At 33.7% G+C, this 16,159-nt stretch overlaps 1 protein-coding gene across 1 annotated transcript; it reads left to right on the top strand.

The window, feature by feature from the left end:
* The first annotated feature begins 1,148 nt into the window (after positions 1–1,148).
* LOC145772311 (glial fibrillary acidic protein-like) lies at positions 1,149–13,835 on the top strand. The gene is made up of 9 exons (XM_082584190.1): positions 1,149–1,383; positions 1,944–2,057; positions 3,082–3,283; positions 6,861–7,017; positions 7,673–7,834; positions 9,116–9,241; positions 10,146–10,366; positions 12,488–12,568; positions 13,207–13,835. The coding sequence occupies exons 1-9, from the start codon at positions 1,218–1,220 to the stop codon at positions 13,310–13,312; spliced, it is 1,335 nt and encodes a 444-aa protein (XP_082440316.1). The 5' UTR covers positions 1,149–1,217; the 3' UTR covers positions 13,313–13,835.
* Positions 13,836–16,159: the final 2,324 nt, after the last annotated feature.

A 16,159-nucleotide genomic window follows, 5' to 3' on the forward strand; every position in this document is an offset into this window, starting at 1 on the left:
TGAGATAAAACCACAATTATTGTGCATTTTTATTTGAATTTATATAAATAAAAGTAAAAATGTTTATGGACCTGGACGCTATTTACAATTTTGTATGCTCAGTAAAAATAAACAGTTTTCTGTGACCACTGAAATATAATTAAAAAATGTTTGAAAAATGAGGTTATGCGTTTCGATAACAGTTTTCTGGAAATAAAAGTTTGACAAAATGGTTTGTTTTAATCAGGGATATCTGATTTTAATGCAAAGATACAAATTGATAGGTCTAATATTACGAGGTTAATTGTTTATTTAACCTTAGCAACAAGATTTCATGAAAATGCAATTAACGATTTTTTTAATTTGTTCTAAATATGGCTAAACTCTATCATAAAACTTAGTATTAAAAAGTTGGTTATAGCTTTGTGTTTAGCCAATGCATAGAGTTTTTATTGTGTTTGGATTATTGCCGCGGCTTAACGGTAATGTTTTTTTTAATTTGACCTTGGTTTGATGCGGGGTTAAATTAAGACAAAATGAGGAATGTTGTCCGTTACTGAGTAAGTACATGAAGATGATAAACACACGACACTGAACGTGACATTGAAAGAACGGTTCAAACATTTATGCCATGAATGACTGCAGTAGCAGCAGCAGCAGCAGCAGCAAGAAAGTGTTTTAGTCATTGCGCAAGACACCTCGTTAGTTCAATAGTTACGCGTCCGGCTCAAGATCACGTGGCGTTGGTTCTACTCTCGGGGTGTGCGCTTGAGCAACGCATTTCAGGACTGCTCTCCATTTAGTGGCACCTAGTGGATGGAATAATTTCCCGGCAAGAACACTTCAACAATAGAAAAACTTCAATCTGCCAATCTCAGTAACCGCCCTGTGTCAAGAGCCTCTACAAGTATGCGAAACTACCAGGAATAACCTATCAAGGCTTTGGCAGTCCGAGGATAAACATACAAAACCAACCAACCAACACTTTCACTAAGCCTACAATCAGACTTCAATGTGCAATAATCTAACAACAGACCACAGTCAGTGAAACTGAGTTTGAACTAACACAAGAAACCTTAACATGACATTGTAACTTGTATGAACAATTTGTTTTGCTTTCTACCTTACATCAGTTGCCTCATAAATTTTTATTGCATTTGCAGCATCGGTGTTCAGGTGTAAAATAAGCAAATTCTTACTAACTTTCTTGTGCAGCATTAACTTAATTAACAAGCATCATGGCGTCAAAATCAGGCAGATCAAGCTATAGAAATACCTTTGGGAAGCAAACTGCTTATTCCACAGCGGGCTCCAAAAGTTTTGCATCATACGCAGCAGAGGAGCCAGTGACATCCAAAAGAGTCTCTTATTCCTATTCTGCTGCATCTTCAGGAGGGGGCCTTGGTAAGTTCATAAATTTATAAAATTCGTTTGAACAATTTAAAGATGTCGACTATCAATGGCCTGTTGTGTTTGTTATTGCTTTTATAACATTATCAAGGAAATGCAAGAAATATTTTCTGACCACTGTCAAATCTACAACAATGTTTGCCATGAACGAGTAGATTAAATGTCTGGCAAAGAAACAAACGAAAATGTTAAAATTTTCTTCTTAACGTTATTAATTAAACACTGAAGTGGTAATTGCTCACACATTGAAACTTTTAATGTAAACGTTTCATTTTTCATGCTTTCATAACAACAAAGGCTAAAAATAACTAGGCTATTTGCCTTAGTTTGGAACACATCGTTCATTTTATGTGCTTTTTTATTTGTTTTACATTCCTCACCAAGAAAATATGAAATTATTAAAAAAAAACATTTTCTTGACATAGGCCTTCTAATAGTTTGAATTAGGCTACTTGTTGCAATTTCGTCGCCTTATATTGAACATTTTGAATGTCGAACAAATTTATTTCTAAAATATTAATTTACTAAACCAGACTTTTTTCATTGAATTTTAGGATCAGGATCCGCATCTGCAGGGTTGATGGAGGGAGATATGCTCAATTTAAATCTGAATGAAAAAGAGACTCTGAGTGGCATCAATAGTCGTTTCGCAAATTACATTGAAAAGGGTGAGAAAACAATGACAAAATTAATTCATTGAAATTATTTTCCGAAATAGCAAAAAAATGTGTTGGAAGTTCAGAGAATAGTATAACTTTGGTAGAGAGATACTTTTTGAATACCACAGACAGATAATCGATAACAGCTTTATAAGATTGAATTGCATAATTCAAAAAATAATACATAAAATAAAATAGCTAGGCTACATAACTTCAAACGTTTTCGGCAAAACTTTATGCCCTCGTCAGGAAAACACCTTAATTCCGTTCAGAAAATAAGCTACCCGATTATATTGCTCTCCGTTTGTCTTATCTACGCACAAGGCCATTGAGAGGGTAATTTATTTCCGGTACCAATGAGATCTTCGACCACCAAATCAAGACACTTATAACTTCTAATAATTCTATAACAACTACATCCAAAGAATACGCAACATTGTCTTTAAGTTTCTGCTGGCCCTTGGAAAGGCTACGGCTCCTAAAATCTCCTAAGGCTCCTAAAATCATCCCCGCTCGGGTCCGAAAGTCCTCTGAAGTCTGAACCTTTATGTCAACGCGACCGTTTATGCATCTAGTATTCACCAGAGCTCAATCTACATTCTTTGTAGACTACAAACGATTTTGTTTAGTGTGATGGCCAAGTGCTTAGCTGAGCCATCAAAATGGGCTTCAGTGTCATGATGGCGTACTGCCTATACAGTACATTAATTGCATAGATTTTTCAACGATGGCTTTCGTTCTTTTGTTTATATGCATTGAATACGCTTTTCCAAATTCTCACACAATAATTAAAGTTACTCATGCAAGTAATATACCACTTTGTTTGATCTATACTGACATTTAGCGAATTACTCTGTCATTTACAAATGTTTGGAGTTCTGTGCTTGCTAGAAAAGTCTAACCTGTGTCGCTAAAAGTGTTACTAAAATTGTCGCTTAAAAGTGTCGCTAAAATTGTTACTTTGTAAAAGAACTCCGTGTTCTACTCAAATTTTAATTAAATTGATTCATAAACTTTTTTTCTAATAATACAGTGAAATACTTGGAGGAGCAAAACTCGAAACTCGAGAAGTTGATCCGAGAGGCAAGTTCGAAGAAAGAGACTGATCTAGGAGATGACAAGTTGGAAAAATTGAGGAGACTTCGCAGTCAAGTAGATGATGCTACTTTGGAAAAAGTTCGATCAGAAATCGCAAGGGACAATTTACGCGGAGAAGCATCTGAGCTGAGATGGAAGTAAGTTGTTCTGGAGTGTTGCTTGAATTTAATCAGGAAATTGTGCATTTGTGCTAACGATGAAAAGTTGGTGGGGCAGCTATGCCTCAAAAATATAAAAAATGAAAATATTATTTTGTTAAAAACAACACACAAAACACTTTTATGCAAGTCCTACAACATACGATGAGACAAGGCTAGTTGTATTTTTCATCACTTTCATCAGAGGAAGAATTGTATTAAAGTTACATGAATAAAACGCAATAATGGTTACGTAGCCCGGTTGCCAAAGTAGAGAAGAAAAGAACGTTTCCAAAGCTAGACCATATGTATTCTGCAGAAAAAAGCGTTCTTAGCAGTCAACACGAGGCTGAGTAGCCTACTCACTATAGTCTAAACTCTAGAACACTAGAGCTCACTAGAGAAATTGTGATTTCGCTAAGCATAAAATCCCAGGTGTAGTCTTTAAGACTTTCCAATTAAAAAGGAAATCGTCTAGTATGGACTGCAGTTAGTGTACGCGGTCTAGAATGTTGATGTTGGAAACAAGTTAATCGTCTAGCGATCCTCTTAACTAATCAATCATAGGTCCACTCGCTTTATCTCCATTGACTCTCACATTAAGATTATCTCAATATCTTGAGATAAGTTATTATGATTCATTATTGAAGCTTTCAATAATAATACCATTGAATTTACACTAAAATCAAGTCGTAAAACGAAAACTTATTGAGTAGGCCTAACTGTTTATGGGGTGTGGCAAAACGGTCTTGTAAATTTGTAGCTGAATAAAGTTAACTTACTACACAAGGGAAAAGTACTTTCAAACCAATCAAACAAGGTTTAAACGTACTTTTCCTCTAAAAAATAAACTTTGAGTTGTAAAAATGTAACTAAATCATTATTTTTTAAATATTCTATATAATTTTTGAAAAGAAGTGAATATAAATAACAAGTAAAGTGTTGTTGAAGATGCTCAAACCTCTTTATTTGCTTCATTTTCGAAATTTTAGTCCAACAACAATTTTTAGTGCAGCTACATGATTTTTAAGCTGGCTTGGATAACCCCATGCAATATACAAAAAAAAAACTATTTGCGTGTTTAAAAAGAAAATGTGTTTGAATTTGCATATTATAAAATATACAGTAGTTCAAAAAAAAAGCAATAATCTAGTTACATGAATAATGATTTACAAGACACCTTTCAATAATATTTATCTTCTGAGGTGTGTTAACAGATATGGCACATTTCTTACTAAATTGTTAGCTTTTATGAGTAAATATCAACTATAAGATATTGATTCTGTGAAAGAAAAGTTCAAAATAGACCCTTGCCATAAACCAAGTGCTGTGTTCATCATGTGGGCTCAAGTTACTTTATCATTTCTATACTGTTACGTTTTGCAAGGTTTTTCTTCAATAGTATAAACATTCTAATGTTTAATCATTTCAACTATGGAAACATTTCAATTCATTTCAATAATAAAAAGATTAATTCCGATCCGGAATGTACTGTGACTTGTTTACAAATACAGGCTTGTTGACTTATGCGTTCAAATAAAAACGGAATATTTCCGTTTGGCTTTTTTAAATGGTATTCCATCCACTGAATGATGATGTGCACTGCAGTATTTTGTTTTCAAAGGCATAACTTGTCATCAGGAATTCTATGCTCGGTAAACCGCAATCTATGCGTGTATTTGGCAACATACAACTCGTCATACGCCTCAGGATACGATTTTTCGTGTACATTTGCTGCATGAGCTTAATTTGGTGATTCGGTAACGAATTTCGCAATCCACTCTGCTATTTGGCTACACATTATGGGTTTTGAAATGAAAAATTGTATAAATTAAGTTTTGAACATAATTTTCATGTTTAAAGACTATTAAACTTTAAATTGGAAAAGTTAGAAAAGTTTGGGTGAATATTAGCTTCAAAAATTTTTTTATGATCTGTCAAGTTCTTCTTATGTTAAAACTATAACGTTTGAAGCACACTGTAACGCAATTAGCCAAACTATCATTTTACCTTTACAATTAATAATAACATTCTTGTTATATAACTTAAGATTTTTATTGCTTAACCTGAATTAAACTTTAGGATATTGAAATCTTTTTGAGGACACAGTTATCTCGCACGAAGCTCTGTTTCTCGTTTGAACTTGTATTTACAATGTGAAATAATTGTTGGATGTGGATACATTCATTAACGTTGCAAACAAATAAAGTAAAGGTAGAAATTCGGCAGACATGTAGAAAAATGTTTAAGAACCAATAAATATAATCGCCTACAATATCATTGAAATGTTAGACTACAATGTCCTGAAAGAGCTAATTGAGACACAGAGAAATTAATTCTATTATTTGCTTGCATTTATGGTAACAACTTCAAATCTATCAAAAGATTTCACTAGAAAGGTCATCCGTGAACATAGGCAAGGCTGATTTGCCCTCCGGGTACCCGGCAAGAAAATTTCGTGAAATTTAACAGCTACATGATTTAAAGCATTGGAGATTAACCTTTATAGTTTGACGACATGCCGAGTTGAACGTAAAATAATCCGATCCAACGCTTCCCACATACAAATCAACTCTGCCACAGACCACCGCAAGCCGTTTTAGGGAGTGTAGCTTACAGACGTTTTTGAAAATTGTTTTGCAATAGGTCGCAAATGAGACGTCAACATCCAATTGTCGTTTTTTTTTTATGATACGTTTCAAAACAGTTGATTTCCAACATCACTATTTCAATTTCGTGTAAAAAAAAGTTCAATATCTACCATTGGTGACGTATTTAAAATGCTTGACGAAGCTTTAATTCCAAGGCCTTTTAAATTTTGTAAAGCTAAAAAAATACTTTTAGCTGTAAATCAATCTTTATCAAAATCACAGTAAACAGGACCGTGAAATTTCATTCATACAACTAGCTGTAACATCAGTAAGATGATTCTTGTCCGTTATTTAAACTGCGTGCAAGAGCAGACAAGTTGTCATGACGCTCATGAAGAATGTCATTAAAAAGGGCTGTGTGATCATTATTGCTCATAAATTGAAACTAAATATTCTAACAAAAAGATAAAAATGCGTCTCATTAACTAGAACAAAATATGGCTTCACAGACTTCACTTCATCTCCCTTGCGAAGTTAGACTTCAAAATTTTTAGCCCGGTGCCATTAGCGGTGTCTAATGTTTTCAATATGTAATTCTGCAAAGAGCCAACTCGCGTACTTAACTGTTAGTTTAAGCACTTTAATTGCAATTTTACAAAACATATTAATTTATTTCAAGTGGAAATAGCCTAATAGTTTTGTGATTTGTTTATCTACATAAAGTTTGACTTCTGCGCATTTATTACATCAAAACAATTTTTTGCAAGATTTATTGGCTATCGATATGCATACGATCTTTTCGTACTTTAGCTAGTTGCAAGAACTGATTTAGCGATAAACTCAACTTCATTGAACATTGTTAAACAAATAAATAATTAAGGCATTTTGTATTCAGTAAAGCATGACTTTATAGAAACTGACATAACTTAGTATAACAACAAAATATCAAAAAACTTCAATCGTAAGAAATTTTAAAATTATCACAGATTAGACCATGAAGGGCGTCTAAGATCTGAGTTGGATGACGAATTGGGACGATTACGTAAGGACGTTGATGACGCCACCATGGTACGCGTGGATCTTGAGAGGAAGATTGAAACGTTGAGGGAGGAGCTTGACTATGGCAAGAAGCTGCATAGCGAGGTGTGATGCATTCTTCCCCTCTCCCCCATTATTTCTCTGTTGGAATGCTTTCTGGTCAGACGATCGACTCAATGCATCTAAAATATAGTGTTTCTTAAAATACTACAGAAAATGCTCATTTCGAAATCTAATATTTCAAATCAATTTAAGTTGTTGCGACAGTGCCATATTTTTAAACTGATTGTCCTGCTTTGGTATCATGCACGTTGTTCTGTCCACGTTTTGTTGCTTCTACCTTTTTCTAGACCTCTGCTATGTTTGGCATTTGTTGCTTTTCGTTGTGATAGTAAAAAAATGCACTGAACAAACTCAATCAAAATAAAATTATTAAGGTATTATTACACTTAACACTACATTATGCGAATTTTTCTATTGTTTAAAACATAACTTTAAACCCGTGATTTAGTAAAGCACCTGTCAGAAGAAAATTCATTCTTTATGCAGTAATCAATAAGTCTACAGACATTAATAATACTTTATTAGTTTGTTGTTGTTATTTATGATTCATTTTGTTAAAAGTTGCATTGACTAAAATTTGTTTGCATTTTGTTTGAGACTTATTTTACAAACTAATGGTCAGATTCAATTCAAGTTATTTTTGCATGAGAAATAAAACATAAAAAATCTGGACCTTAACCAACATTAAAATTCTTAGGAAATTGAAGACTTAAAAGAACAAATTAAAAACCAAGGAACCAGCGTGGAGGTTGATGGTATTGCTCCAGATGTGGCTGAGCTTCTTCGACAGATTCGAGCTCAATATGAACAGATTGTTCTCAAGAACCGTGACGAGGCTGAGCAATGGTATAAGACGAAGGTATGTTTTTATTCTAAACGTTTCAAATTCTACTTAAATTATTTGTTACTTAAAATAAACTTTTGTAAGAATTTTCTGTAGATTCAATGCCAAAATTAAACGGCTAAAATCCACCAATAGTAAATTGAAAATATTTGTAGCAAATACGACAAATATAAACTTCTCACACGTGGCATTCAGTCAGTTGACTAATCACAATTAAGAAGATGAAGTTTATTACCAATATGGGAATTGTCATGTGAAAAAAACATGTTATGGATTATATGTTTTTCTGGTGCAAAAGAAGCTGAGCTATCAAAAGATGTATGAAATATGATAATCTGTTTGTATTTCAACCTTTTGTCAATGAGACACGACTAACTTCTTCAGAAGGCTAGATCAGGTCGTTACTGCATGTCTAGCATAGCAAAACACAGGACCATGCTGTGATCACATTGTCCTGTGCTTTGTGACGTATGCAGTATGCTAACAAAAATATCAGAACCGTCAAAAGTTAAGCTTTGATATTGCACTTTCGTAGTCGTACAAACCATAAGGTGCCAGTCAAAATTAGCGTAGGCTACACTTTTCATCAGCACTTTTGGTACAATGGCAATGGCTGGGATAGGAATAGGGAGGTGGCTATTGAACGAACTATTGCTTTTCAACCAGCTAATTGCCATTGTGCTGATAAGCCATCCAACTAAAACGCAAAATACACACCCCATATGGGCGGTAGGTCGTTCATTTTTGCGATATGGTCTGTGCCCTTTTATAGCATTTTTGTGCATTGCGTTTGCCATGCGATCAATATCACGTGTAGGCTACTACTGGACTGCACAGTCGTACGAAAGAAAACGTGTTTTGCAAGTCCAAAAAGCGTTTAGATTTATTACTGCAGGCCCTCTCAAAGTCAACTAACCGTTTACATCTCCCTCTAATTGCAGTCTAGCACAATGAAATAAAATCATGCCAACAAACTTAGTTAAAAATTTACATTTTAAGCATTGAGCATTTTACTACTACTATTACTTTGTATGATTATGGTATGTAGGCTACAAGCTATGTTATTATACTATCTTATGTAAATATGTTATCATAATGGGTCCATATACACAGTAAAATAAAATAAAGTAGTAGAGTCATTAATCATTATGCTATATTTATATATATAATAATTAGTAGACATCATAAGTGACTGATTGCAGAAACTTTTGAGTATGGGAAAATATCAATACTCTTGCAATAACGAGAAACAGGAGGCGGAACTTATACTTTTGTATTGCATTGTGAAATATTTAGTTTGAAGACTTGGAAGAAAGAGCTAAGATGAACGTTGGTGAGCTGGAGAAGGTCCGAACAGATGTGAATGACTACCGAAAGCAAGTTACTCAATTGGAAATGGAACTTGAGTCACTTAGAGGATCGGTATGATTGTTTTTATTGCGTGTTGCCATTACTTTATTCATAATCATTGACTTTATTTCTTCGAGGGGATACAACTACTTTTAGAAGGTAAAAGAAGTCAATGTATGGTCTTCTCCAGTTTACAAAGAGCACGTGGGTTGTGCTCCTTAAAAAACGAAAATAGTCCGCTTCAATAACGTGTGTTGTCTGTTTTTGTCACTGTTTCAAATCATTTACATGCTGTAAATTTTTTTTTTTTGCGTAATTTTAAACTTAATGCTGTATATTTTGCATTATAATTTTAGCAAAACAATATAAAAATTTTTGGCAAAAGCGGTGCAAGCCATGTAATCTCGCTTGGGAGTGGTTGTGTCCGTTTTTGCTATTAAATGATTGCAGCAAAACTTTTGCACACGTTTACACTGTGCTCAGTGCTCACTGTAGAGTCATACCGGCGCTTACAAAACCGGTATTAGGCGGTTTACTACCTTATTAGGCGTCAACAGGCGATATTACTTTTAAGATAAAGTTAGCAAATGCTGTGGATGCCTTAGGCGTAATGATGTCATTTTGAGATTGTAGTTTTTTAGGTGTAGGCGCCACAAATTTTGCACAGTTTTCATTGGTCTTAAACTGTCTTTGTGTTATAAAAACACTTTTTGGAGAAAGTTGGTTGTTGCAGTCAGCACAACCAAAGACGTCTTAAATGCATTCGACTGATTTTCTAATCAAATCTATTGTTGGTATTTCACAGTTTGAGTAAGATAAAAACTTATCATTTTAAATAGAAACTACACAATTTTATAAATTCAATTCTACATTAAACGACCATACTTTCCTTTTAAAAATATATATCTAGAGATCTTCGGATACCCGTACTAAGAATTACATCAATTCACATATCTGATGCTTTGTTTTCTTTCAGAATGACTACCTTGAGCGCAACCTGGCGGATGTTGAAAAACGTTACGAAATAGAAGGAGCTCGCTACCAGAGCCGAGTCGCAAGTCTCGGAAACGAGCTTGATTTTGCAACAGGAGAAATGAAACGTCATCTTGCCGAATATAAACGTTTGATGAGTGTGAAGATTTCTCTGGAAAAGGAAATTTTGACCTATAGAAGATTACTTGAAGGCGAAGAAAAAAAGTAATAGTTTAAAAACTTTGTTGGTTTTAAATTATTATATTATATTTGAACCATAGGCATACGAAGCCGAGCAACGTGATCAAGTTTAGCATCTTCAAGTTTATTACATTTACATAAACATAAAACTACGCAACAAATTAAGTATCGAACGTTTTCGACATCACAAGATGTCCTCTTCAGGAATAACATACATACAAATTAACTACATCTGGAAAAAATATACAATGGTTAACTAAATCTATAAACAGAAAAAGACAAAAAACTGCACAGTACTTCTGACTAGCTCAAACTCAACGATATTAGGCTCCACGAGAATCAAAGGTAACTGCATCAAAAGGTGTTAAACAGGTCACATGATATGGTAAAAAGGCAAGGTGCGAAAAAACTAATTTTAAAATACAGAGAGCAAGAAAGACGAGCCGCAAGCATACAATTGTCTGTTTAAAAGTGGATTGTGACGTTTTATGTACAGGGCTTCCAAGATCTTAGTTTGATACTCAGACCTGCCTCTAGACATGATCTCAAACTGCTTGATAGAAACGTTATTTTGGCATTCTGTACATGAAAAAATGTGATCTTTAATTGCGCTTTTCTGTGTAGAATTCAAATTCAGGTGTTCCCCAGCTCTAGTCGATAAATGTTGTGTTGACATACCGATGTATGTCAGGCTTGCATCACGCAAACAACTGAATTTATAAACGACATTAGAACATAAAGCAAAGGGCGTAGGCGACTTCAGCTGAAAATATCTGCCTACTTTGAACGTTCTATAAACAGGGTAAATGTCACAATCAAATTTCTTTTTGACAAGTTTAGCTAGATTTTTTGAAAATCTTACCGAATCTTTTCCCAAGAATGGCATATCAAAAAAGTTGCTAAAATCGTCTTCTTCGGGTTTATCTTTCGGTTTCGTATCCAAAAAAGTTTTTAATATTTTATCAAAAAAGTATGACGGGTATCCATGTTATTCCTGAAGAGGACATCTTGTGATGTCGAAAACGTTCGATACTTAATTTGTTGCGTAGTTTTATGTTTATGTAAATGTAATAAACTTGAAGATGCTAAACTTGATCACGTTGCTCGGCTTCGTATGCCTATGGTGCAACAAGACAAACTCTCTACCGAAGCTCTATATTATATTTATTATATTATATATATATTATATTATTATTATATATTATATTATTTATTTTCAATTCTGTAATAATCAATAAATCGGTTTTATTTTGCTCACATTGCAACAACAGTATACTTTAACACGCGATTAGATGTCTTGTTAAAACCCAGCCGCGTACTCTGGAGCAGTTTCGAACTGACATGCCTTCGATTGTCGGGCAGACTTTTTCACTGTGTGACCATGTAGCTGAGGTTCAGGATATTTTATGCACATGCGAATTTCAGTTTCTTGGACTGCTGTAGGGTCCATTCTTCATTGTAGCAGTTTAACTTAATATATTCAAAACTGGGTGGAATGCAGATAAAAATGCAAATGTAATAATGTGCATTGTAGTCAAGCGCAACTAGCATCGACTTTAAGGCATTTGCACCTGCACATTGAAAAATACTAGCAGATTATAAATCACAAAGCAGAACAATATAGCTTACAAAACTATGATGTCATTATTTTCAAATATAAAGAAACGTACTGTGCTATTAGGAATAGTTTTTATAGTTATTTCGGTGAACCAGGGTTATTTTCATCGCACATGCAATAAGTAAACTTGAAGCTACACTTCTATTCCGTAACTTGTCACTCGACATATTTTTTAAATGTATTTCAATAGACTACAAGACCTGCAAATTTTTGCAAATTGTACCCAAACACAAGTGTGTTACGATTGTTGTTTCTTTATGTACAAACACAGTAAGAATATTTGTCAAAGCTTACTTTAAAAGTTGTTATGGCTGCTGTAGCACTTCGCCTATTACTACTGCACTTTATGTAAGCTTTATGCGATTATTCATTTGAAAAGATATCTAAAAATAGAAATTAACGTAATTTTTTTAAAGTATCAATGTAAAATAAGTAAAAAACAAAATATCAAAGTGTGGCGATGTAGCTGTTTTAATCATTTTGACGTTAGTATATCTAATTGTAAAGAATTGTTTAATTCTTTTCAGGGTGTCTTCAAGCAGCGAAAGTGATGATGAACAACACACGAAAATGACAAAAAGGGTAATTGTCAAGACAATTGAAACAAGGTAGGTAGACAAATCGTAATGTAATTTTTTAATCTAGCATTATGTTTTAAGATTAAGAAGTAGATTGAGTTTCACTAGTAGTAGCACGATCGTTGTTTACTTCACAAATGTAGATACAGACGACCTGTTTTAGTCTGATGCTGCAGGCTCGCTGTGGTACTAACGGTTTGTTTCGAAAGCTAGCGCAAAAATCAGGCCGTTTGCACCTACGATTGTAATTTCAGATTAATTAAATTGCAGTTAGAAACCAAAGCAGAAAACAACAGTTTGAAATCAAAAGGACTATTTTTGCTTTACTGTTGCTCAAGTTATTTCATCTAAACATTAGTCCACTACTTATAACTAAGCTCATTGAAGAATACTTTACGGTTTAAAAATACTATAAGCCGTAGAGTTAGGAGCATCAGCGGTATCGGTATGATTTTATGAAAAAAATAGTTGACGAAAGATACAGCATGTAGCCAGCCTGCAAAATCAGAAGAAAAAAATAACCACTATCTTTGCTCACATGTTGTCCAAAACGACTAGATTACAGTATAGCCTACGCAAAAAATTCAAATTTGGGTTTTTGGAAAGCATTCTTTCGAACTTTTGGTTCAAAACAAAAACGTATCATTAAAAACCATTTCATTTTGCAGGGATGGTAAAATTGTGTCATCATCGGTATCTGAAAAGGAATTAGTTCAAGATGATTCTTCTGGAACTTCAAGCTCTAATGAATCTTCATCATCTGATGAAGAATAAGGAAGCTTGTCAAATACTGCTGATTTAAATGAAAAGCAAACGGCTTAAAAAGTGTTTAAGCACAGCTAAAAACCTTTAAAACTTCGATTAGAGTCAATATTTTAGCTAAGAAATTTTGTGAAGCTGCAGTAAAAAATGTAATAAAATTTTGACACTGGAATGAATATTGTTTTCACTACAGTTTGTATAATGCAGTTGGTGACAGCAAAAGTCAAGTTCAATACCGTTTGTTTACGTAAGTCGCTATTTGTGTGATAACAATGTAAGAGTGAACAATCATAAAAGTATGCTTTTGTAATAATTGCTGCTGAGCTTTGTGAACAGCATCTTGTTTCTTGTATATATTTTGTCTACATGTGCGAAAGTACTTTGTTGATGTATCGCAACAGCCTAAAAAGAAGTGCCTAAAAATATACTTAAGATTCTTGGGGAATCTGAAAGTTGAATATCGCATATCGGTGTGGATTATATAGTATATTGGTGTCACAATTCGTGCTGTAAAAATGTGAAAATAAACCATATCCTGCAGTTTATAAGAAAAATGTTATAAAAGGTTTTGAATCGAAGAACGTATAGGTTCGAAAGAGCATAGAGAAACTTAAAGTAACTTAAAGAATAACTTAGAAACTTAAAGTAGGCTATAACTTGATTGATTTTATGTTTGCATTGGCGATCTGTTTTTAGCTTGTAAACAATGCCAAAGTCCACTTTTTATCAGCATTTTTCTCAAACATAATTTAGGAAGCAATCTGAACTTTTGAAAAGGTTTTATAAAAAGAAATTTTGTAATTTAGACGCGTTTAAAGTTATTTTCTTTAAGTATGTTTTGGCCAAATGGCGAAAGAACTAATATAAATTTTAATAAAAGAGGCATACTCTACTATATGGGACCAAACACAAAACTTCGAACGGAATTTCTCTACAGGATTTGAGATTGTTTGTAGAGCGCTAATTTTACAAGTATTAGAGTTTATAAGTTTGAGTTTATAGGCTTATTTTTAGCTGACTGTTTGTATTCAGTTTTAGCCTATAGGCAAAAGACATACAAAGTACAAACGATACTTGAGGAAGCTTTGGATTCTATGAGTGTTTTGTTGTAGCCTACTGAGATAAGGCTATAGAACATACTTTTTTTATCTTTGTATCTATACAGGTACTTCATTATTTTTACGATAGATTAACTCTATCTTAATACGAGCTGTTTTTGCACGCGAAAAGCACGTCACTGGCTATCTTAGCCGGTGGTAATTATTCGCTAATAACGGGAGCAGCATGAAAATCACAGAGCCAAAATATTTTACAAAATAATAGCCATGTGTATTGTGCGTATAAAAATTAAATTTTTACCAAACCAATTTATTAAATAAATTGTTTGAGATGAAAAAAAAGTCAGAAAGTCGGTTTTTATTTTACCTTTCCAAAAATACCTTCAAAATTGAAATTTTTGTATGATAACATAGAGTAATGCTAAACTCAACAAAAAATTACTTATGCTCATAAATATAAGACATTTTTGGGCGTTTTTACATTTCAAAGTAATTGCATTAACATTTATATTGCACTAACATTAACATAATGTATAACTACCATTGCACAAAAATGTCTAGCCACCTGAGACGAAATGCTTATTGTGAAAGGCAGGAAGGTAGAGAAGTGACCAGTTTAGGTTTAAAAAATTCACAAAGAATAAAAACTAAAAGTCAAGAAATTTCACATTTCTAGCATATTTTCTTTTGTGAAATATTTCACTACTAGTGTGGGAAGTCCTCATAAAACCCTGTGTCGCTACAGCTTATTTTCTGCTACATATTAAAAGCTTATTTTCTGCTACTTATTTATAGACCAATGAGGTTCCGCAAGGCTTGTGCTCAGTTTGGCATCACAGAGGATGATTTCTACCTTACCAGTGATGATAAAGAAGTAAAGTTGATTGACAAAGAAAGTGCTTCACTTGAACTGCTAACGGAAGAACGAGCTACTACAGCCGATATTAAAAGAGCTGTTGGAAGGTTTGGCAAAAGAGAGTCTGATAGTTCACATGAAGAAGTGCCTGCAGACAGCGAAGGTTATGCTGAGCAAGATAATAATTGAGTTGTGAGCCCAAATGGTACATTTTGCACAATTCAATGGAGATTCTTAGAGCAATAACTGCTTACCCTTAAAATAAACAAAAAAATTCTAAGCTTTCTGTTAGTAAAGAAATCTTTCAATTTCCTCATACACACTTATAGAAAACTTCGAGAAGTACAGTACGCTTTTTTTTTTTTTTTCAACCCTACTTACGTTCGGAGGTCACCAATGTGGTAATACTGTATATACATTTTAGGTCTTAGTGGTGGTTTTTAAATGTTAGCTATCTAATGAAATTCTGTCTGCTTGATCAACATCCTATCTAATTTGACTATCTGACTTTACTAAACTATTTCCTCACAATTGTTACTCAAATTATATTTTTTAGTTATCCGAAGGTGTTCGTATAATATTGTAGGTCTACAACAAAATGATTACTTCTTCAGGAAACTTAAAAAAGTGTTTTGTCAGCAAACGGAATGTAGTCATCTCCAAATATGTTCACACTACCTTTTTTGTAATTTTAACCACGAAGTAGGCTACTGTAGGCCTCCTCTAATAATGAAATTGTCTCAACTGAAGTTGATGTGCATTTACCTGGATCTGACATCTCAGTTTTGAGACAATATTAACTTTCCAATGGAAAGAGGTCAATGACTTCCAAACGCAGTTGGTAGCTAGCAAGGCATCTCATTTGTGACTATTTACTTGTGTCGACTGTATAATTCACCTCGACTGCAATTCGTTATAAGACCTCCATCATAGCATAGTGGAGCT

Source organism: Aplidium turbinatum, chromosome 1 (genome assembly GCF_918807975.1).
Source record: "Aplidium turbinatum chromosome 1, kaAplTurb1.1, whole genome shotgun sequence".
NCBI lineage: Eukaryota > Metazoa > Chordata > Ascidiacea > Aplousobranchia > Polyclinidae > Aplidium > Aplidium turbinatum.

Coding starts and splice junctions, on each gene's coding strand:
- LOC145772311 (XM_082584190.1), top strand. CDS start 1,218: ATGGCGTCAAAATCAGGCAGATCAAGCTATAGAAATACCTTTGGGAAG. Junction 1,384..1,943: donor ATCTTCAGGAGGGGGCCTTG/GTAAGTTCATAA, acceptor ATTGAATTTTAG/GATCAGGATCCGCATCTGCA. Junction 3,284..6,860: donor GCATCTGAGCTGAGATGGAA/GTAAGTTGTTCT, acceptor AAATTATCACAG/ATTAGACCATGAAGGGCGTC.